General features: G+C 37.1%; 2 protein-coding genes and 1 long non-coding RNA gene across 3 annotated transcripts in view; 1 reads left to right on the top strand and 2 right to left on the bottom strand.

The window, feature by feature from the left end:
• The window catches only part of nup160 (nucleoporin 160), a 111289-nt gene that overhangs the window by 81247 nt on the left and 5060 nt on the right, over positions 1-24982 (top strand). The window contains exons 26-33 of the mRNA XM_059545723.1: positions 2799-2904; positions 3078-3238; positions 8399-8459; positions 9544-9654; positions 9996-10119; positions 10210-10311; positions 10394-10535; positions 11119-11244. Coding sequence (XP_059401706.1) covers positions 2799-2904; positions 3078-3238; positions 8399-8459; positions 9544-9654; positions 9996-10119; positions 10210-10311; positions 10394-10535; positions 11119-11244 — 933 coding nt within the window. The remainder of the gene's footprint in view (positions 1-2798; positions 2905-3077; positions 3239-8398; positions 8460-9543; positions 9655-9995; positions 10120-10209; positions 10312-10393; positions 10536-11118; positions 11245-24982) is intronic.
• Positions 13105-14691, bottom strand: LOC132133445 (uncharacterized). Its single transcript, XM_059546271.1, has 6 exons — positions 14636-14691; positions 14469-14544; positions 14104-14361; positions 13762-13933; positions 13316-13464; positions 13105-13207 (listed from the first exon to the last, which is right to left on the bottom strand). The coding sequence occupies exons 1-5, from the start codon at positions 14684-14686 to the stop codon at positions 13350-13352; spliced, it is 672 nt and encodes a 223-aa protein (XP_059402254.1). The 5' UTR covers positions 14687-14691; the 3' UTR covers positions 13105-13207; positions 13316-13349.
• LOC132133516 (uncharacterized) lies at positions 16064-17391 on the bottom strand. Its single transcript, XR_009429164.1, has 3 exons — positions 17293-17391; positions 16452-16605; positions 16064-16186 (listed from the first exon to the last, which is right to left on the bottom strand). It is a non-coding gene; the product is annotated as an uncharacterized LOC132133516 (long non-coding RNA).

Raw genomic sequence — 24982 nt, forward strand, 5'->3', positions numbered from 1 at the left:
TTTTAGACCAGGAGTTTTTATCATTTATTTTTGAATATCACTGTGGTTCACCACGAATTCAATAATGATATTTAATAAACAAGGCCTTTTTAACTGAATCAGAGGAACATCGCTCATGTTCAGATTTACATGTTGCAACTAATAAAAGATTTCTTCATCTTTTAATTATTCATATTAAAATGTTCTCACTGCAGAGAGATCTTTGTCTTTCTTAACAGTAGACTTTTAACATTATACTGCAGTTTACTTTCATTAAAATAACAGTGACTATACTGTTAAGTTTCTATAAATACCTAACGTGCTGACTGATCAGCTTTTTGCCTCAGTCAGTTAGGAGTGAGTTCGCGTCTTGCGACTTATCTCACAAGTACAAATTTCATAGCGCACGTGCAGAAATTATTAATAACCATATACACAGATTGAACTGGATTGCTCACAAAATGAAGTTTGAAATGCGCGCGTTCCTCCACCATTTATGTGTAGCCGCACTGGGTTGTACATAATAATTAACTCAAATGATATATAGGGAATTTGAATAATTAATCAGGAATATGATTAATATATATATCATATTACAGTTGCATTAAAAGTATTGAAGATGAAAAATAGGTCAATTGTATATATTAATAACTCATCACAAGGCACTGTAATTTACTCATTAATATTTCAATATTCTATTCTTCATATCAATTATTGTGATATCTTTTACTAGAAATTAATGTAAATCAAACGTGGTTCGTCCAGCAAACGGCCGTAAGATTAACTTATTAACTCTCAGTAACGCTATCACTTCTTATAATTCCAGGACAAATAGTTTCTGGCCATGAAACCATTCTCCTGTCCTCATAAAATTTAGATTACTTAAAAGTAACAAATAAGCTTTGTAGCTAAGATCGACATTTCATTGACTTTGTAACATGAGCAACTTAGACAGACAATCTGGAGTATATAGAATTTAATAATTGAACTAATAATACATCAAACTACCATTTATACAGAGTAAATACGCGTACGACAATATAGACAGTAAACTATGTACATGACATAACGGAATCCAAATGAGGGAGAGAGAGAATGAGTGAGAGAGGATGAATGAGAGAATAGGCGTGATCACAGAATCACGCGCTCAGTTATGCAAACTCACAGACAGTAACCCTTGAAAGACAACAACGAATAAAATCATAGACAAACTTTAAGCAGCATTTAAATCTCCATAGAGAATGATACTTGCATTGCAAGCGTGCGTGCAGCGTGCGTCGGTCTGGGCGTGTTCTCTCGTGTCTTCCGGGCTGATGTGTCTCTTTGTGACTCCAGACCAGCGTGCGTGTGAGCAGCGTGAGCGTGGTCCTGTAGCTAGGCGTGTTATTTCGTGTCTTCCAGTGCTGCTGCTGCGGACTCGCGCGGTATATTTGAAAGGTTCAACAAAGCAGTGTTTCAGAATTCGTCTTCCTCGTGTGGAGAGGCGAATAGGTGAATAAACTTAGTAATGAAAAGAAACGAAAACACGGAGATAAAAGCTCCCGAAGGAGCCATGAGAGTAAGAGTCAGAGTAAGATGGTAAGAGAGAGCTAAGAGAGGGAGGAACTTTCTGGGTCAGTCCTTATAGCTCGACTGGTTCACGCCTCTGTTCGCGTGAACAACCAATGAACGTCCGCGATCTGAAGCCGGAAAAGGTTCCTTTGTCTCTGGGGAAACACCCACTTCGAGTGAGTTATGGTACAGTCGAGTTCAGCAGTTTTATTCCAGCAAGTTGGTAATTCCAGAATAATACATTTTACTGTAGTTTCCTATTTATGAATGTTTGATTCAAAGCAAAACGGTTAAGTAGATACCAAACACGACAGATAAAAGTATACAGAACACAAAGTTACATTTCTATGTAGAACTACACACATTTAAAATTTGATTAACACATGATAAAATTGCAGATACTCCAATTTGATATGGGGAGACATCTAAGCACAAAAAGAGATACATTCAATACCTTTAAAAGGTACTTTTTTTTCTTTCCTTACAAAAATCCCAGCGAGAGCTGGTTTCCCTGTTTCTCCCAGATGAGGTCGTAAAGTTTTTATGACTTGGGGGAAGGGAAGGGTTACCAACAGGGCTCTATTTGGGAACATTAATTAGGATGAACATTTCCAAATCAGAAGTTACAAATCAGAAAATCATAACCATCACACAACAGGCTAACACTGCAATGCCTATCAAATACATCTTAATGACATACATGCTGAGTGTAAGATAAAACATTTGTGGGTGTGTGTGTGTTTTATGAATGTGGTCGTTTCTCCTTTGAGGCTGCTCACGTGACTTTGGAATGTCTCGTCCAGTGTCGTAAATAATTTAAATCCAGCCAGGCTGGCGCCAGGCATTTAGCTTATAAAGAGTTGGGTTTATATGCTTGGATTCAAAATCTACAAACTTTGGGGTTTGCATTGTTTTAGATTCAACGAACCGTGATTCATTAGTTCAGAACCCATGAATTGATGACCTGCATATCCGTTACAAAAGCATCAATTCGTCGACTATTCGGAGTCATCACCCCTATGTAAAATAATGTGTTTTTTAAACTTATACCACACAAACCCATTTCATTACACCAAAAACAGAAAATAATGATTTTAGCAGCATCATATGACCCCTTTAAGTTTACAAGTCCAAAAAAAATTATACATCCTCATCAGATATTTCTAGAATGTCATTGTCCCTAGGTCATCGTTATTGTTGAGCCCCGTCTTCAGTTCTTTCTTTTATTTGTAGCAAACTATTGTTGTTTTGTGCTTTGTGTTCTTCAGGTGGTCAGCATTATTGAGTCTCGTGCGAGAGCTGTGGACCTCATGACTCACAACTACTATGAGCTTCTGTATGCTTTTCATATCAATCGTCACAACTATAGGAAAGGTAAAACTGATGGTCAACGTTACATTAAGGTTTCAAGTGTTTTGGGGGAAAGGATTAAATAATAAATAATAAATTAAATCCTCCTGCAACTTTATATTATTTATTGTTCAAATGAGAAATGAAAGTAATTGTTTTGGCCTTTAAGCCAGCAGTAAATTGTTTGTGTGTTCAAGCCGGTACAGTGATGTTTGAGTACGGTATGCGTCTGGGCCGTGAGGTGCGAACTCTGCGTGGTCTCCAGAAGCAGGTGAACTGTTATCTAGCTGCACTCAGCTGCCTGCGTCTCGTTCATCCGGACTATGCATGGATTGTGCAGCCCTCGTCAGGAGCAGCGGTAAGCATCTGAAACATTTTGAATTGCTTGGATGGAGACTAAGTTAGCAATTAGCTCAGTAAGAATGAAAATAAATACATGTAGACCTACTTATGAATATTAGGGGTGTAACAGTACATGTGTTCGTCCCGAACCGTCACAGAACTGATGTCATGGTTCGGTTCACGCAGTCAGATGATGATACAGCCAGTCATAGGTGATCAGTCCACAACAAGAAAGAGCAGAAGAGAAGATCTACGGACCAATCCAAAGCAAGAATGACAAATTCAAATGGCAAACAAGGGTTCAAAGAACCCCACCTGCTTGTTTTAAATCAGCAGTGTGTTAAAGTTTCAGGAGATGCACTGGTCGACCAGCTATAAATCAGAACCAGTTTTATTTTGACTGATCTCTATTCCAGAATAGGGAAAGGTCTTCAAAAACGTTTCGATGGCATTTTTTTCCCCACCTTACCTCCATTTAATGCATATTAAAGCAACACTTTGTCGTTTTTCGTCTTAAAATAATGTCTAATAATTTCAGTGGTAGAGCACCTCTTAACTGGATTAATTCTACTGCTGCTGCTACCTGAACAGCCTTCTAGCTGCTAGAACCACACTCTGTAAGTTTCATGTTTTGGGTCATAGACTGTTTAAAAAAAAAAAAAAAAGAAGTGCTTCACGGCATACATCACACATTTTACTTGTAAATGGACTGCATTTATATAGCGATTTCAACAGACCACATGGCCATCCAAAGCGCTTCACAATTTGCCTCACATTCACCCATTCACACACTCATTCACACACCGACTGCGGTGTCGGCCATTCAAGGGGCCATCCAGCTCGTCAGGAGCAGCTGGGGTTAGGTGTCTTGCTCAAGGACACCTCGACACTTGGTCAGGTGGAGCCGGGGATTGGACCACCAACCTTCTGGTTTGTAGACAACCTACATGAACCACTGCCGCCCCAGCCTGGGCTAAGTTAGCCAACAGCTAACTACAGGTGCATCTCAAATTAGATTGTAGTGGAAAAGTTCAATTATTTCAGTAATTCAACTCAAATTGTGAAACTTGTGTATTAAGTAATTTCAGTGCAGTTTCAGTGCAGACTAAAGTAGTCTTTTGTCTTTTGTTCTTTTAATTGTGATGATTTTGGCTCACATTTAAGAAAGAAATTTCTGAAATTAACTTTTCCACGACATTCTAATTCATTGAGATGCATCTGTATAAGACTAAACAATCTAATATGCAAGTAGACTCCTGAAGTTCGTTTTGAATCTTAAAGTGTGCAGAGTGGGCAGTCGTCATCTTGACTCTCCCGGATAATCGAAAATGGGTAAAAAGGCGGGAGCTAGTTGTTGAAGCCACGCCCATCTAGCGCAACGGCACTGCCAGGAGTGGCAAACCACCTGTCACTCAGATGACCACGCCCTTAATTATGCCGAACTCTAAGTCTTAATATAATTTAAACGGATGAGTTAGAAAAAAATTCACCCCCCTCACAGTTGTCATGAAGGGCAAATTTGACCAAAATCTTTTTTTCCATCAGGCTGTAAACATGTTTTTTCCTGCTGTATAGTTGGGCATTTTAACATGGGGAGTCTATGGGACTGAATCCCTTTTGCAGCCAGCCTCAAGCGGTCAGTCGATGAATTGCAGTTTTAGTCACTTCCTTGTATGGCTGGATGATTATGGCCTAAAATCAAAACCTCGATTAATTGAACATTTTACCTCGATTACGATTAATGAACGATTATTTTGTTTCTGTTGTGTTTTTTTTTGCCCTCATAGTTCACTGACAAGGTTTGTACTGTAAATATGATTGACTATCAGCAGTTATTTTATCTATGTTCGTAACATTTCTTACTAGGGTTGGGTATCATTTGAATTTTATCGATTCCGATTATTCTTATCTATTCCGATTCTTATCGATACCTAGTTTTGATTCCAATAAGATAAAAAATCCAATATAAAAAAATTAAGTCAAACATTTAGATGTCTAACATTTTTACAAAGCATTCTGTTGCAGCTGAATAACATGAGCAAAAATCAGCAGCCTACAAAACACTGCAAGAGGAATTTTGCCTGTGATTAAAAAAATACCATAGCAAAAACAACTCTAGATTAATATACATTTCAAATATTAAAGTGTTAAAGAGTCAGTAATAAGATAGGAACAAACAAATCAATTAGCAATATCATAAATACAAAAATAAAACTGTAATTAAAAGTTTAAAAACACGGCATAGTTTTCTTTTTATAAATAAAATAAAGATTAATCAAGTAAAGTTATTAAATATATTCAGTCAAGATCAGTGAATGATTTTCTTTTGTTCTTTGATTAACATTAATGACAGGCAGCGCGTTTATTAGGCTGTTGTCTCTTTTAGCAAAAATACTGCACGTGTGTTTTCTTTCTCATCTGTTTATGTTCACTTAAGACAAAAATGGCTGTGTTTATGATGATATACTGATGTAGTTTTCTATATCGTAGTTTCGACTCGGATCAACCTTTTCTACAGTTAAAATACACAGAACAGTCCGAGAACGGACACAAACTGGGTACCCGCAGCGCTTCATGTTCGCTGCACACAAACATGCTATAATAAGTTTTGAGATTCTAAGCTACTTTAGTGATAAATCACAGGACAGCGCTGACAACTAGTTTCTGCATTCCTCTGTGCAAGCGACCGTCACAGCTTCTGTTTATATGAGTGTTCGTGCCACAATGTAGCTGCACGAACATGGTAGCTCGATATAATAATACACATCCGATCGTCTAATCGCTTGAATGTCCAAACCATAAAACAAATACAACTGACAAAGTTTAGTGAAGACGCAAGGCACACCGCTTGCGCGCCATCCGTGTTTTGCTTTTATGCCACTGATTGGACGGGGCAGAGTCATGTGGCAACACACGCGGTAGTATGCTTTTAAGGGGGAAGTGTTAACAGGATTAAAAAAACAAAATAACCAACATGGGAAAATTACGTCGGTTAGAGGTTTTGAATTTCGGTTTTGATTACTTTTCGATTAATCGTCCAGCCCTACTTCCTTGTTGGCTTCACGAGAGAGAGCGGGAGGTTGCCGCTCTGTTTCAACACCAAAGATCCAAAAATTAATTCCCCATTCTACTTCACTTCTGAATGCTTATTCAAATAAAGAGGCTCTTTTACTTTACAGCCTTATAAACTTATGGCAATCTCCGATGTATAGGCTAATATGGCTACAGAATTATGCGGACAACATTTTATTCTGTTATGCAAATTACACCCTTTGCAAACAATGCTACATATAAACTATGCAAGCAAAAAACTAGGCACACATACTACTGTTCTTTTTGTCATTGTAGTTTTCAATTCTGGAGTAACAATAAATAAAAATATAATGATATTTGTAGAACATAGTGTAACATGGGCTACTTTACCTGGTCTATGGACATGGTTTCCAAACAAGGTTTCTCCATTCGCCGATTCCGTCAGCTTAGTCAGCAAATTCACGTGTATTGTGCTGCACACGGGCAAGCTTATACAGCGACAGTATTTATGACACTGGTAACAGACTATTGACAATATGCATGGAGCTCTATTTAGAAATTCCATATAAAGATAAGCCAGCTCGTAATCTTCCGGTGATGCTCAGTTTATATGTGCTATACATAAGTAGAGACTATAGACTGTATAGTAGAGACTCTCACAGAAACCTCTCCTGCCCTATTCTTATCAGAAACTAAGAAACAAAACAATTGAAACGCCATAAATAGTGATATAGAAATTAACATAGTTTCATGTTATTAAAGAACATAATTTTATATGCAGAGTCTGGTAATCCCAGGAAAGTACCCAGACATATAACTCTACATTTGAATGCTGACAAAAACACTATCGTAACGGTTTAGGCAGTTAGGCTAATCTCTTAAACAACATCGTAATGGAATTCTCCATAATCAATCTGTTACCTCGATAGTCAACACATTTTAAATATTTTAAAAGCATTTATTATTTCTCAATGGTGTGTAGTAAAATTGACATTATTAAAGATTCACCTTCTTATTCATGAAGACGACATGATTAAATGTGCCAAAAATGTGTGTTGGCAAAAAATAAAGACTTTTAAGATGAAAATGAAATTACCGTTGTAACCAGAAGATAGCAGCTTTGGATCACACAGTGGCTGCAGCTGCCAATTCAACACCCTATTTTTTTTTTTTTACGTCTTTTGATTTATTATAAAATATTATAACCAATTTAGTACTTTATTGTACTGAAGTATAGCAAGTGCAGGAAGTCACAAAGTCACTTAGGCCAGACAACAGCCTAAAATGCTGAATTATTTAAATACCTATATAGTTAAATACTAATTAAATAAGTTATAACAAATAATTAATTTAAGATTTTTAAATGTTAATATTTAATTTAACTATATTTAAGTTTTATCCAACACAGAGTTTTTGCTGCAGTTTTGTTTAAAGGTACAGCGTGTAATTTTTAGCGGCATCTAGTGGTAAGTTGTGAATTCGCACCAGCAGCTCAGTCCCCCGCTCACCCCTCCCTTTAGAGAAGCTACGGTGGCCGACACAGGTAAAGATGTCATCGTTAAAGACAGCAGAGAGCAATGAGGTTGACGGACTCGTCAGATCAGATGACTCATTCTGTTTTCACTGTCAATCATAGCAATGACTCGCGGCTTGATTTAACACATTTTCTTGCGTACATTTAAATTTGTGTCGGTCATTCCTGAAATGGTATAAGTGGATGTTTGGTCAAAACCTTTCTCCAAATTTTGAATGGATTATGTAGAGAAACCGAGTAAATGGAGCTCCCCTTATGGCACAATGCAGTTGACCTGAAACGACTGAGCTTGCTTATCTAAAACCGAAAGTAATCATGCATATGGTCAATTGCACTTATCAACCACATGAGGAAACAGTGAGCAAAAGTTACATGGTGTTGCTTTAGTGTTTATAAGTGCAGCTGCTTTGTTTACAGCAGTAACCAAGTTCCCAAAGCGCCACCTGCTCTCAGAAAGTGAATTTGCATTTTCATTCATTCCTTCATCACAAGTTTTCTGAAGCATGTAATGTGCCTAAGACTTGCACAGTACTCTTTGTGTATACATCTATAACATAATTTTGTAACATAATGTATTTTAATATATATCATGACTTGACTTTTGACTAGTATGAACGACCAGGCACATCACCAAAAAGGAACTATGATGGCGAATTTGCTGCAAATCCAGGTAATTCCTCCCCAAATCACACTGTAAAATTGTGTGGACAATACTCTGTTGTCATATTATTAAGAGGTGAAGATCAACACTCATCTATTTTACATTTTTCTGTGTGCCCTCCCCCCCACTTAACATATTAGGTAGTTGTAAACCTTAGGCTTGATACAAGCACAATCATTGAAGATGATTAAAATTTAATATGGTTATTGCATACTTTTTGCAATTTTGCTGATTGCTGGCTGCATGCAAAACATATAGCATGACCATTGTAGCATAGGCCATGATTCTGGTTCTTTCTCAAATTACTGTTTTGAATGAATCTAATCTAATGAATCATTACCTGAATTAGCCAGCACAGATGCTGAATGAATAGCTGGTTTCTTAGTGTACTCACACTAGGAGTCTTGAAACCGTGCTCAGGTACGGTACGCCTGCAGTGTGAACATTTACCGCGCTGGAGCACAGAACAGATACTATTTAGTGTGCGCTACGGTCAACATTACGCCTGCAAACATATTCTATTACTACTACTTCACTACAATTTTAAATAAATAAAATCAAGTAGATTTAGGTTTATAATGGCTCTGGTTCATACCTTACTGATGAACAGGAAATGTAGTTTGCGAGTAAAGTTGCAATTATTTCATTAACGCCAGCTACCTCCATAATAATCTGATACATAAGTGAAAACAATGCACTGTATATATTATAAATTATTTATTAATTATTCGGCAGAATATTAGTGAAAGTGGTTTTCTCCGTTATCTCATACATGATGAAAAAGTGCTCCGGCCCGGAGAGCAGGTTTGGGGAGGGGGGATAATCGCGCTTAGTTTAAGGCAACCATGTCTTGTGTGAGTACACTGTGTACTTGATTCTCTATGGACCACATTATGAATTGAGGCAACATAATATTTTATATTTTATAATTTTCTTTGAAATACTGTTTGTATATTTTAAAAACTATTGGCCTAATAATCTGTTAATCAGTGGGTTTTTGATATAGTTATATCTGCAACATCTGGTTGATTTTTTTTTTTTTTTTTTTTTTTAAATGCTACAAATTTTCAAGTTTTTTGTCATGTGATCACAGTAAGTCAACAGATTGACATTCTTGAGCTGAAAGACTTGGAGAAAGAGTATGTTCTTGCTCGGAGTCGTCTGACATTAGCTCAGCAGGACCCCCCTTCAGCCGCCATTGCAGGTAATGACATGCTTCCTTTTGGAAGAAGCTTTTAAATTGTTGTTCAATTATCTTGCCTTTATCAATATCAAAAGAGCTGTGCGATTAATCAATATAGTTTAAATTTTGACCTTCAACTATTATGAAAATAATTTTTTTTTATATTGCCCTTCAGTGCTGTTTAAATTGAGATCCATTATGAATATGCCCTCATTTATAAACTTTTCATATGGGGTGCGCTTTGCATGGCTATACTTAATGCTATTATTTATATTTGCAAACACATTTTGCCTGAATAATGGCAACCGTTTCCTGAGTTCTTTTAAAAAGTTAACTTTATCCTGGTGTTATTTCTCTTACAGGTGGTGCATCTTCACAAGAGATGGTGGCTCTGCTGGTACAAGCAGGACTTTTTGACACAGCCTTGACACTATGTCAGACCTTTTACTTATCCCTCACATCTGTATTTGAAGGACTGACCTTCAAGTAAGTTGATCAATCCTGTTACTGTCTAATCAAAATCAGCTGGCTGCTTTTTGTTCTGATTTCTGCACTGCATATTTTTCTTGGTTATAGGTGTATTAAACTGCAGTATAAAGGTGATCAGGACCAGACGGAGGTGTGGAACTGGCTTGCAACCAATCAGTTGCCAACTGTCATTACTACTAAAGAGTCCAGGTCTGTTAAAATACTCCTTGACCTTGATCATTGCAATGAACTCTTCACTCCTTCTTCCTAAACTTAATTTCTCTCCACACAGCGCGACAGATGAAGCTTGGCGGCTGTTAGCTCATTATTTGGAGAAATATCCCTCACAGAACGCTCAATATCATTGTGGTGTCATCAACAAGCTGCTCTCACATGGAGTGCCAGTGCCTGATTGGCTACTTAATGCCTACAAGGTGGATGATTATTTTTTTTTAATTTTTTTTAGCATTGCATCTAATAGATATTTTCCATGATCTTTTGACATAGGAGTAATATTGTAAAATATAATTGTAATATAAAAAACAGGCTGTAATTTTCAGACTTTTTTTTTTTTAATCAATCTGCAAAACTTCGTGTTTTTATTAAGAAATAGAGATGACTGCCTGCACAGACAAATATCAAAGCTTAATATTTTATTGTCACACACTGGAGTGTTAGTGAAGTGATTTTAGTCTTCAAGGAGACTGTGTGTTTAAATTGGAGATCTAAAATCATGGTAGAAATGGTTTTTAATTTCTAATGGGTTAATTTTTAAAAATTGTTAAAAAAATGGGTTAATTGTTCAAATTTACTTGGAACAGATCTGTTGCTGTTGTGCTTTTCAAAATGTAAAAATGTTTTGGCTTGTAAAAAATGTTTTTAAAAAGTAATAAATTAACATAAAAGCAAAGCTTACTTTGCTATCTTTACTTATTGTATGCTTACAGACATGATTTCTACACCATCCCTGTTCTCTGTTTGTATAACACACAAAGGGTGGTTGTGGTTCTCTTTCAGGAAGTTGATGCTGCAGCGCTGTTGCGTCTCTATCTGAACTATGATCAGCTGGAGTCAGCAGCTGAGCTTGTGCTGGAGTATGTGGATGCTCTGCTTGGAAAGGGACATCAGTATTTTGGTATAGAGGTATGTTTTCAAGATTTCTTTTTCACAACAATCCAAACCAAATTAAAACTTTATGGTCTGTTCTTGACCTAACGGTCGTTAATTGCTAAGAATACAAATAATGAATACACATTTGTTTTTAAAATCTTATAAAGCATAATTGCAGTTTGTGGGTGTATTAGTTTTAGGATGCACTGATCTGATAGTATCCGTATCGGCTCTGATACTGCCATTTTCTGCCTGATTGGGCATCAGTCAGACCAGACCGATCCAAATCAGATATTTTGCGTAAATTATTCTGTTTTTTAAGCCCCTCGAAAGCCACAAAACATTATAAAGGACCATTCAATTTTTTGTGCACTATAATATAGGTGCTCTGAAGCCGTTTCATAGTAGAGAATGAATATTTAAAGCCCATCTTTCAAGTTGAAGATCCCTGTGAATGAACGTGTAGATAAATAGTGTAGGAATTCGACTTGCGTGAAGAAATTAATCGTAAATGTGCATTAAAACAGTTTTTTTAAAGAAATTGTGAGTAAAATTACTTCCGTTGGTAAATGGACAGAGGAGAGAGATAGAGTTGTGGTGTGAGGAGAATCGGTTGAGAATTGGGCAGGTGTCTTGGTGAATGACCACAGGCTAAAGCTAATTGTGGCTAATGTCTCCATGTTTATCAAATTGCAGTATCTTTTATAAATCATATTTAGCAATATTGCTGTCGACTTTGTTGTTTTTCAAGCATCCATGTAGATTGTCACCATCTATGCCAGCAACATGTGTCTTAAAATAATTAATTTAGATCCCAGATTTTAAATGAATGTTGTAGGATGTAGGCTATAGCTTACATATGTGACGGTCAGCTAGTCTGGATAGGGATAGAAATTCTGTGCATTTCTACACAACATAGTTTATCGGGGAATTTTGTAGAAATTGCTAGCTGATTTTTAATCAGTAACTGCTTTTAGACCTAGGTGTCCGCATGTTCTGCTTCTGCAGATGTCAAGCGTTTGGGCCGTATATCTAAACAACATAACCGAACAGCTGGAATTCCGAACTTAGTCGGCTGTTATACTACTCACCTCTTAGTATTTCCGACGGACATTATGTAAATGATCTCACATGTACTGTGGAGTATGTGTATGAAAGCAGTTAGTCTTCCGGCTAGGACGGGAATATGCTGTTCATGTAAATAGTCATTGTAACAAGGATCTTTTATTGTCACGTGAAGGGATACTGGTTGTAAGGCATGCAGATAAATGCATCTAATTGACAGCCTATATTGTACAGGGGGTGTGTCTTTTTACAGTGCATATTTACCCAAGTTTTAGGAAGTAAGTAGTCTACATGTCGTTTCTTACAAGGTCTTACACCAACCATTAGAGCTACAAGGAGGGAAGGCGAGTGATTAGGAAGCAGGTTTTTAAACTCAGTGGTTTCCATATACTTCCTATAAAAACAACTTTGGTGTTGTGTAGTACAGTAGAATATCAGCCAACAGGACATGCAATATTTACCATTGGAATTGTTTACTATGAAAACATGGTATGATCAAAATGTAATTATGTCCCAATCTACACCACAGGCAGTTCCGATACACAGCATACAGGCAGGTTGTCCGCTGGGCATACGGAATAATAGGCAGGGACATTAGGAAAGCCATACCTTCATGTGTTGTGTCAGCAATAAGGAGGCAGTTTGCAGAGGAGGGACAAACATACAAAGGTTTCCAGTGGCCCCGCTTGGAAGACGATTAATAAATCCATAGTGAAACAAACTGTACTGGTAAAATTGATCTTTTATTACATGTTAAAACGTGAGTGTCGTGCGAGATGGAGGCTGACTGCCTCATCCTTGGCAACCTTCTGGACTGAAGAGGTGAGGGGGGGCGGTGCAGCAGAGGACAAGATGGCACTGCTTTCTTGTAGGGCCTGTGGTGACTTGCAGTATCCCTCTACCAGAGAGACCATAAGATTTGTTGCGTATCCTTGAGGAGAGAAATGTTTAGAAAACATTTAGTAACATGGTTGACTCGCATAAAAAAAAGATATTCACACAAAAAAGATATTGAAAAACATTAAGTGAAACTACTAACCGTAAGATGGTTTCTCCTTGATGGGGTGGACTACTCAGCCACCTTTCCGAAACCGTGGGTAGCGAACAGCGTAGCGTCCCTCAACCTCACTAGTTCGCGCTACATCTCTGTTGCCATTACTATTGAAATGTAGGGCTGCCAAGAAAAGTCTGTACGAGATAAGTAGATAGAACATTAGGTCTCCAAAGCTAACCCAATGCAGTGAAATGCAACAGAAATATATGACATTAATGTTTTCAGTTCAAATGGGTCTAAGACAATGACTCATATTTGCAATTATTTTTTTGCAAACAATATGTAATGCTGTTATCAATCTATAACATTTTGGTCTGCTATACAAGACTGCATTAGTTTTTAGCCATATTCATTCTGTCATAATTTCCTGAAATTGAAAAAAAGAAAACACTAATTTTATTAGTATCGATACTTTTAAGTGATAACACTACATGCTGTACATCCCAAGAAAAGAAAAGCCAGTGTGTTTGGGAGCAAAGTGCAGAATAAGGGAATGGTAGGCCTCCAGGGAGAATGTCTGATGCTGAGGTGACAATTGTCGAATATCCTTTACCAGTGCTTTCCTGGCAGCTACACTCTCCAGTTTAGTGGCTGCTGGTGATCCTGAATAAAACGTATTCTGTCATATAATCTCTCGCATTTCATAACACAAGTAATTATTAGTACACATGGGGTTACGTATTGATAAAACCAAACTAAAATTTACAAGCACTAAGAAAAATGTTTAGCCTCAAAACATTTGACATCTTTTAACATAGGCTATTATGTTGTACCTGGTTCCAGCCACTCCTTGTTTCTTGCCTCTCCTTCCAACGGTGGATGTGCGCAGCTGGTAAATGCAGGAGTGCTGTGTTCATGTATGTCCTGTACATGATTTATCATACTCTGCCATTTTGCCTGCATCTCATCTGGATCTCCTGTAGGGGTGGAAGCTGCGGTCCAGTAGAGATGGTTGATAATGGCAGGCCTCCACAGCTTCAGATCCTCACAGTCCCTCTCTTTTGCAGCAGCATCCAGTGCTTTCTGTACACCTGTTCCAGAGCAGACAAACAGAGCAGAGCAAATTAATTATTAGGAAAGTGAATTTAACTACAAAAACAAGTCTGTTATATAGAACTACCAACATCACAATACATACTTTTCCCAATATGCCAGACGTCAAAGAAATGCCTTGTTCCTTCTGAACACATTTTCTCACGGACCCACTTGGCCACCTAAAACACAAATTGATTTTATAGAATTTATTTTGAGTGATACTGTGCCTGTCAATGCTGTTCAGCTTTAGATCTCTCCTAGCATCATTACCTGCCGATTTCTGTCTGTTATCAGAGCAGACACTTGCACGTCTTGGTCCATCAGGAACTGCATACTCCGCTTTAGACCCTCTATCTCACACCAAGAGCTGCTTGGGACTTCTGAGCTCTGTAAAACCAACTGATTATTACTGAACAGTAACTGTAATATCAGTAACTAAATCAGACACAAGATTTCTGTGTGACATCAACTTACTTGGACAAGCTGAACATCCAGAACTTTGTTAATTCGATCCTCAATCAAGGAGTAGCTACCATACTTGGCACAGTGTCCAGGAGAATCTGATCTCAGAACGTCAAAAACAGTTACATTTATAGGTTAATGCAAAAACACATTGACCTGTTCTACATCAGTGACGTGAGCTGGACCATTCTACCTGCAGTCACGAGACAGGATCAATCCTCCCCCAGTCTCCTTCAACTCCCTGATGATCCCCCTCTGCTCATTCCTCAAGGCCTGCACGATGGTAGGGATAGTGTAATAGCGCTGATGGCGGAAAAAACTGCCGGGACTTATGCACTGCATTCCAAACAGCTTCAGCATCCTGATTGTCTGAGTAGCCATGCAACCTGAGAAGTGGATGGCACTGCTGAGTAAAAGGTTGCAGGCAGGCATGTTTCGATGCACCTTCTCTTGGTTTTGCCAGTAACGCTCATAACCACAAGTTCCGCAGGCCTGAAAGATGATAGAAGATTCAATACTCAAAGACATTACCTGCTTGACTTTTATGAAAGTTCCATCCGGGTGCATTCCCTGGGTTTCCCCACAGCATGCAGGGCAAACTGTGAACAAGGACAGCAACTGCCTCTGGCAAACAATGAGCTTGTCAACAGCACTGAAACCAAGAAAAGGAAAATACACATTAATTCTGACTATGACATCAGACACAGTTTCCATTAATAAAAAGGTTTTTACTTTGGGTCACTGAGAGTGTCACGTTCGGTGTTACAGAAAACACAGGTGAGGGAACCAATTGCAGGTAAGGTGTTAATTTAGGGATAATCCAAAGAGAATAAACAGTCCAGGCAGGGGTCGATATCCAACAAATCCAAAGCATAAACAAAACATGAACACACGGCAAGGCAAGGCAAGATGACGGACATGAATTAACATCAACATTAAACAAGGACTCCGTAACACAGACTCAGACAGACCGGGTATAAATACACAGAAGGATAATGAGGGAACAGGAGACAGGTGGGGAACAATCGATTACTAAACAGGAGGAAGGTGACCAAATAAGGGAACAGGAAGTGATAAGGAGAAAGACACCGTGAGAAAGGAGGACACCTTGTGGAAACCCAGGGAACACAACCCAGACACTGTGACAGAGAGATTCCAGCTCTTCTGGTTCCTCCTCAGAGGACTCTCTCAACATCTCCTCCCCTGGACTCCATGACATATCACCAGAATGGTTGATGATATCAGAAAATGACCATTCATCATCACTTTGTTCAGGACTGGCCAGTGGAGTTGATCTGCGATGCTCAAACCTTTCGGTTTGAGTCCCCACATCCACCATCTGAGGCTTTACCTGAACACCTGAATCTCTACCTGATGAAAGAGATTCATCTTAATAATTGTTCACCATTGTACATTCATTGGTAACAACACATGCACATCTAATGCAACCCAGTAAAAAAAATATTTTTCATACATTATGAAGTTCTTAATTTTTAATGTTTACTGTCTGAAAAGTGGAAATGACAAAATAGTAACCATGGAGATCATGAAAATTTTTGACGTAATCCTTATTTGTGATTGTTTATGGCTTGTATGGTGAATGCTAGATATATAAGCTAACTACCTAATGAACGATGTAAACATCTTATGTTGCACTGTGATCCACGATGGACCACTTCTGGCTCAGGGTCCATTGTAGAGATGTCTCCATCTCCATCAGGATCTGAAGTGGCAGTCGCACCCGCCCCGTCTTTGCTGGCAGCACTCTCTCCCAAAATCTGAAAACAGACCGAGATCACAACTTTGAACTCTAAAAAATTTAGTCCTTTCATGAAAGTCCCCCATTCATGCATTATTTAAAAGACTGTTAATCTTTTCAAAATCTTTTTAAAGTAGTCCCGGGCTGCATTCCCTCGCATGTGCCTTGTTGATACCAGCTTCGATTAGTCAAAGAAAACCAAGGCAAATCCGATTTAACTAAGAAAACTAATATTGTAAAGAATTACTTGGATGCATTTTGGAGACGGTGAAAAGTGCGCGCTCTTTCTTTCAGTCAAACATGCGCCCTGTCACAAGGGCAGCAGTTCATCTACATTACTCACCGATCAAATAAGACTTTGTCGGGACAAAAAAATAAATTTGGCGGGCGCTAAAACAAGTTAAATGCAGGAAAATTCATGCGTGAATTTAACAGAGTAGTAATATGCGAATGCAACCACATAAAATTTTTATTAAAAAAAATAAAATTTTCTGGAACCTTGTCTTAATAGCTCAATAAAATAAGTGGCAGGAGGCTCATGTGCAGCCTCATGGGGTGTAACAAGAGTAAGCTGACGGCAGCTAGGCGGGCTTTCGTGCCATGCCAAGACTAATCCATTATAACGTCAAGAAAAATACATTTGCAGAAATTACATGCAGAGCTACATTTCGATGCAACAATTTGTATATGGTATTATAAGACTTACTGTGCAAAGCTCCCGTTTTCGACGCGCAGATTCTCTGCTAGTGCTAACATTAACGTTAGACTCTTCACTCCCGCCAGATTTTGCAGGTGGACTTGCATGGCCAGACATGGTGGACCCGATGGCCAGACAAGTTGGAGTTGTTGCATCCAAAACAAACACAAGAATTCACCATTGTGACAACTCAAACCTACTATAACTATAATAACGATAACGACAATCTCTATTTTCTGTTTCCACCTCTCAGACTACGTAAACCCACACTGAGAACCAGGGCTGCAGCGCCTATGTTTGCCTGTCGTTACGTCATATGACGCGTTCTCTGGGAAAAGGCGTTTTTTTGGAGCGTAGCTTAGAATAGGCACTTTTTTATTTAATTTCTGCCCGTGGGTGTTGTAAAACATATGTATTCTTATGTACGTCTTTTTTCATTTACATTTTCATACAATATTCTGTATAAATTAAGTTATAAAATTAAATTGAAAGATGGCCTTTAAGTTGAAATTCAAGTTCACTTAAACCCTTCTCTTTGCCGTGGCTGTCTGTCATCCTCCAGTCAGTATTCAAACTGCATGTGGTGTTCGGTTATGAAAGTCAAGATGAAACTCTCTTTCCAACATGATTCAGTGTTTCTATGATTTATACTTGATCTGTAGATAAAGATCAATGATTTTCCATAAAAAAATTAGTTTAGTGCCGTTTCTAAAGCATGATACATTCAACCAGCTATCTGTTAGATCACTACACTGGAGTAGAGAGCACTGAATCATGTGCACAGATACTGAAATGTAAAACTGTTCAAAGAGAATACTTTGTTTAACAGTTATAATACACTATACTTCACTTCAATATCTTTTCCCTTTGTGCTTTGAACTTTTCTATGTGGACTGCTGTAGGGCTGGGCGATATATCGAATATTAGCGATAATATCGGAATAATTTTGACGACAATGTACAATTTGAATATATCGGTAATATCGAATATTTCAAATTCAAGCATACTTTCCCAAAAGAACGCGCCGAATGACTAAAAAAGGAACCTGTAACTGCTGACTGCTCTACGCCCCTCTACTACGAGAGCTGTAATGATAGCGGTTGCCAGATAACAAGAGTTTAAATCTCCGAATCAGAGCTCCACTGTTACAAGGATACATTTTCTGCCCGGTGTTTGCTTATTTTAAGCAATCTGGCAACCATGCGCACGTGCTCACTCCTCATTGCGGAAGAGCCGCAGACGATAATCTGAAAACATTAACAAGCTGGAATTGAGCGATCTAATGAAAGCGTCGTTCAGCCGGTCTGTGTTCTGTCGTGAGATCTCAACTGTATTGTTTGCTTTTGTGATCGCAAAATAAATGCACTTACTCGACCGCTGATGTTTGAATAGAGAAACATAGGCTATGGCCATTTGGAATTACTATTGGGGAATTTCACTGATATGTTTACCAGTTTCCATAATATAGACGGAGAGAATGCAAAAATCTTTGGTATTCATTTATATATATTTATATATAAGAAATAGCTATGTGCTTCAGCAACTAGCTCCCCATCTAAGAGGGTTTTTAGTGTCAGTAGGAACATAGTTTCATGCCACAGAGCTTCTCTTAAAACCACAGACAGTTGACAGACTTGTGTTCTTAGCTAAAAAACTTGTTAAAAAAATTAAAATAAAATACTTATCCCAGTTGCATAGTTTAAATTGTGAATTGCATGCACTAAAAAGTTGACAGAATGCACTTTCTGTAACTGTTACTTAATTTGCACTGCTTCAGTTACATATAGGCCTACATGTATTCATTTAATAAAAAGCAGTAAGTGATCTCTTGGTCTAGATTTTTTAACTGCTTAAATTAGCTGTTTAATCTAAATGTTTTTTTTTTTGTTTTTTTTTTAATGGGCAAAAGAAAATCATGTTTTATTTTTTATTATTTAAATGCAAATGCAAACATATCGAGATATATGTCGAATATCGTAAAAAATTTGACAATATCGAGATAGCTTTTTTTTTTTGTATATCGCCCAGCCCTAGACTGCTGTAACTCCGTGCTGCTTCAAGTGCTTCGTTGTGCATAGTGATTTGCCTAAGAGCTTAGGGCCGCTCTGTATAGAGGGGGGAACTGTGACGTCCCCCTATAGGCGCATCGGCTGTTAGCGTCTAACTGGTTCTCTCTACAAAAAGCCAATAGGATTTTTCCATAGGCTTTTGGATTATTGCAAAAAAATAAGCACTGTGTTCAACGAGAGATAATTAAACTGCACGTTTTGTCCTCAAGATAATGTTCGCAAAAAATATAACTTATGAATTTTTAAGCCTAAAATACACCAACATTAGGCTATAAATGAACTACATCACTTGGTCGCTCTTCTTCAACATCACCACCACCGCGTTTCTGAAAACGTTTGAACTTTTTCGAAACATTTTGATAATACCAAACCATGATAAATATTTACTCTGTGGATGAATTTTAATCCACATTACATTTTTATAAAAACAAAAACATTGTAATATGTGCTCTTTATGATAGTATTCCTTTTTGTAATTATATTTTTCTTTACAGTTGATATGAATGTTATTAATTTTATTAGTTTATTAGTTATTAAATTTTATAATTGTGCTTTCAGGGGCCGGATTCACGGAACATTAAGAAATTTCTTCTTAACTACCGTTTTCTTCTTATTTTTAACTTTAGAAAAAAAGTTAAGAACACTTTTTATTCCCAAAAATCTATTTTAAGAATATTCTTATCTTTTTTTTTCTTGAGATTCTTCATAAGATAAAACCTAAGAATTCAAATTTTTGAACAGAATCTTCTTAAAAACCATCGTAAATAACTTCTTAAATTTAGGACTGCCCCAGACTGGTTTTAAATCCCAAACAGTACGAATTATTTAATAAATTTATAGGGTTATTTCAAATTAACTGTTATATTTAAGCATTACAACAACAGCTACATATAATTAGGGCTGTGGTTTTGGTTTTATATTCTAATGTCATGTAGTTAAATTGTTTAATTAATTTAAATGGTAATCTTTTTTTTCTTTCTAGAAATTAAGCCTTGTGCAACGTAAAGGCCATAGTTAGTTTTGGCTCAAAACATAACAGCCACAAAGAGTTTAATTGGCAAAAAAAAAAAAGTCTAATTAATGTCAAACATCAAAACTAATTTTACTGTCGTCAAAAACCGTGGCGGGAGTACTGCACTGACTGCACAAAACGCCCCCAAAATGAGAGGAAGCTGCGACCGTGGAGTGCCTCTCCCACTTATGGCTGCGCCCCGCGTGAACCTCAGCAGCAGAACAGAGGCACCACCAGTGTTTGGAATAACGCCATTTAAAAGAACGGCATTAGGTAACGACGTTATTTTTTAAGTAACGGGGTAATCTAACTAATTACTTGTCCCGTCGTTACAATGGCGTTAACGTTAAATGCGGTGCATTACTATTGATTTAATAATCTATGTAATCCAAACGCACCCCTGGCTCATACAGCGAGTAAGGAGGTGGGTTAATAACAAGATAAGATAAGCGATTATGATTGGCTAAGGCAGAGTCATTTGTTTCATGGTAGCCAATCAGAGCCAGTGTTTATACGCCAGCGGCACCAAACACACACACATGCATGAATGCAACAGCTAAACAGATTTGCAGCTGCAGCAGAGATGGCAAGTCAGGCAAGCAATGAAAAGTTGGCATTTTCAAGGTGGAGATAAAAGCACTACTTCAAATTCATTGTGGTCAAAGGCAAGAACGTGCATGTAATGTGTACATGTAATGTGATACACACGCATCTACTAAGCTAGTGGCCAAAAACACTTTTCTTACAAAGATAATACTTGAAGTGCAGGATAAAACTTTTGCTGTCTGTTGACGTGCAATAAATATCGAAAGTTATGTACGAACACCTGTCTGTTCTACTCATTTTAGCTGACTTGTGAAAACTGTAAAAAAAAAAAAAAAAAGAAAAAAAAAAAAATCTTTGACATATAGCAACTTTTTTTACAGTATCGCAAATAGTTACTTTCCCTGATAACAAGTTACTTTTATTATAGAGTAATTCAGTTACTAACTCACTACTTGTTCCAAAAAGTAACTGAGTAACTATAACTAATTACTTTTTTAAAGTAACGTTCCCAACAGTGGGCAGCACCAGCGCCACAGTTGGATGTTGGATGGACGTTGGTGGACGTTTCAACAAACAACCAAATGACGGCACACTTCAGCTTTGTACACCAAAACATGAACTGGGACAATTCTTTCACCTTCCATTATTAGCAGCGAACTACATTAATGCTAACATTAGTGGCATGCTCTAATACTAGTATTTCCTATCAGTCAGGATTTGTTCAGAGATGAAGACTGCCATCTAGCGGTTGGGATTTGAACTCAAAATGAAACAACTGCCATGAATCTTGTATGATTATTTTTTTAAAAAAATTAAAAATCAAGATTACGTTTTTGAGAATCGATACAGTATCGCCAAACAAAATATTGTGATACTCGCGTGTAGCAATATTTTCTTACACCCCTACATAGTAGGATTAGGGATGTGCACGAGTTTTCTAAAGTGATCGATGACCGTTAATGTAAACAAGATCGGTCATGATGATTAGCCTATGTGTGACCCTGCTTTTTGCTGATTTTAAACTCAGTAGCAACTCTAAAAAGAGTCAGATTATAGGGAGGTTTAATTGAACGCCTTTAATTTTATAGCAAAAAAAAAAAATGAAACATCACTGCAGTTTGAGGCTATTTTTAAAGTAACTGTTCAAAAAAACCCTGCATTAAAAACGTGAACCTGGGCGCCAGTCAAACTCACAAACAAAAATAGTGTGCATGCTTGTTATAATTATTAGGGTAATGTTTTTAGAAACTCTATGGGTAATCCTTTAGGAAGCGCAAAAAGTAAATTGTGTGAGTTATCATTGTCATTTATTCATTCAGAATAACGGCTGTTGTTTTCTTAAGAAAAAAAATAAAGATGTTCTTAAGAATATATTTGAGAACTTAAGAATTTTTAAAGAATTGCATTTAAGAACATTCTTACAAACTTAGTGGAATTTATCTATTTAATAAATTATAAAATAAATTATTAATTTATTTCTTAAGATTTTCGTGAATCCGGTCCCTAATTATTATCATAATGTATTTGAATGATTATATGGAGTGCATGCATACCCTTGCTTAGTGCACTTACCTTCTCTGAAGCATAAAGTTCTTTGAAACTTAGCTATGGCTCTAACAATTTCCAGCCTCATGTCCTTTTTCATAGATTATAAAAAGAGTATAAAGAGGGGCGAGAATCATTGCAATTCTGCCCATATAGAGCACTGCAGCCTACATACTAGTCTACTTAGAGGAGTTGTCAGTGCTTGCGTGAGGGACGAAAGTGCCATCAGGCAGGGAGGAATAAATTCTAATAATAACTTAGACGTGTTGAAAGAATTCAACTGAATGTATATATATAAAAAAAAAAACTATATGAAAAATGACTTAAGATTATAGGTTAAAGGCAGGGTAAGTAAAAAATCTATAAAACACTTTTTTTCCAAATTTGTTTAAACTTTATTTATATATCAATACATAATTAAAATGTAAGTACTCTGAAAAAGAAAGTATAAAAATCGAGTGTCTGTAGACCTCTCACGACTGTTTTAAAGACAGCTCATTATTTCCATTCACTCCACCCCCTCCCTTCTGGGCTCCTTCCAAAGCCTCTACTACGGCTCGCTAAGTAATGTTATGTTAGCTATATTACGCAGCTATGTGTGCTAATGACACATGCTTCATGAAAAAATAAACAAAAAAAATATGTATGATCAAAATACAAAAAGAAAGATTTACCTGTCCAGCAGAAATAAAGCCATCAAGGAGTCACTTTTCAGCCCCTTGAGTTCCCTCAGTTCTCGCCATCGCTGGAAAGCCACGCCGATATTAACTCACGTTTTATTTCTTTGTTTATCCAAAGACTTTTTGTTCATTGCCTTTTCTTGTACTGTACTGTCTTCCTTTTTTTGCCTGGTTTGCCTTCACTAACTGCATAGGCCGGTACTGTGAATTTTGCTTGCTGTTTCTCTGCCATTGTTTTGGTATTCCTAGGATCCGTGCCTGTTGAATTCCTCAAATCAAACGTGCGCGCGCAAGTGGGCAGGTCATGTGTGGCAAAAGGGTGGTTGCCATGGTTGCGAGAGAGTGACAGTCGCCTAAGCCAATCCTATGTTTCGTCTCGAATGGAAATAATGAGCTGTGTTTAATACAGATTAAATGGTCTAGAGTCACTCGATTTTTATACTCTTTTTATCAGAGTACTTACATTTTAATTATGCATTGATATATATAGAAAGTTTAAACCAATTTGGAAGAAAGTTGTTTATTAATTTATTAACTACCCTGCCTTTAATATAATAATAAATGATCCATTTAAGGCAAGTACCATAAGCAAAGTTATTTTCCCAACAGTAACTATATTTTTTCAAGTTTGTTTTCCTTATATATTTTCCCCTGTTTTTTATTTATTTTTATTTTGTTTAACTGGGAGCTGACCAGAGAGAGAAAAATGCACTATTAGCAAGCAGTATTTTCAAATGTTTAAAAAAACATTAGCCTAAACAAGTTTAAGCACTATGCATCATTACAGTTTCACTTTAGCTGTGACCATGTAAAGCCAATAAATGTGATGTTTACATTGAATAATCATAATATTAATTTACTTTGATACAAACCCAGAGTCTCCACTGGGATACATAAATAGGAAAGAGATAAAATGAGCATCTTCCATCCAAAGACCTGGGGATTGCTTTTCAGGGCAAAGCAAAAAAAAAAAAAAAAAAAAAAAACATTGTTGAAGAACAATATAAAATTCTGAAATCTATTAATTAGTTATTCTAAAATTAATTGAACTACAAATTAGAAAACATTTTGTAGTTTGAAGTTTAATGTCTCCGACAGCACCTGTAGTCCCATTTAAAAACTTGTTAGCAACCGCCTTTTTAAAAAAAAAAAAAGTAACCACTTTATAACCGTCCTCTTTTTAAAAGGCACAGCTACTGATAATTTTTAAGGGAGGGGCCCACCAATCACATTTAATATAAGCACCTAAAATACTGTTCAATCAAGATAAGAAATAAAGTTTGTACCAACACAGGTAGAAAAGTTATACCAGATTATCTTTGAATATTAAGAATGGGCAATAACAACATAGAGGGCAAATGAAGCAAAATAAATCAGCATACTCATTTAAAGAAGACTTGGAAGTGCTATCAACAAAACCCGTAAGCATAAAGACCAACCTCATAGCAAACCAAAGTGAATTTTGGTATGAAAAACCTTATACGACCATTGTCCTTTTAAAATCCCAACTGTCCTTTGGAGAATGTCATTTGAACTTAACGTAAAGGATGTAGAGGAAGATAACTGACAATGTCTTGTTCAATGACCATCAAAGACTAATCCAACCCGATAACCATCCACCATGTGCTTCCCAACTGAGGCTTTAGTTGTTGTAGAATGAATATTCCCAAAAAGATCCAGGTTTACAGGATAAACAGGATCGGTTTCCATGAAGTTGTGTCAAAGTGGAAATGCTCCTCACATCCCCATTGTTCCTATTAGCAGTGATTAACTACCAATACTAAAGAGTCCTTCTACATAGGATGTACAAAAAAAGTGAGTTAGCTTGCTTACAACCCCATATTACA

Source organism: Carassius carassius, chromosome 50 (genome assembly GCF_963082965.1).
Source record: "Carassius carassius chromosome 50, fCarCar2.1, whole genome shotgun sequence".
Taxonomy (NCBI): Eukaryota; Metazoa; Chordata; class Actinopteri; order Cypriniformes; family Cyprinidae; genus Carassius; species Carassius carassius.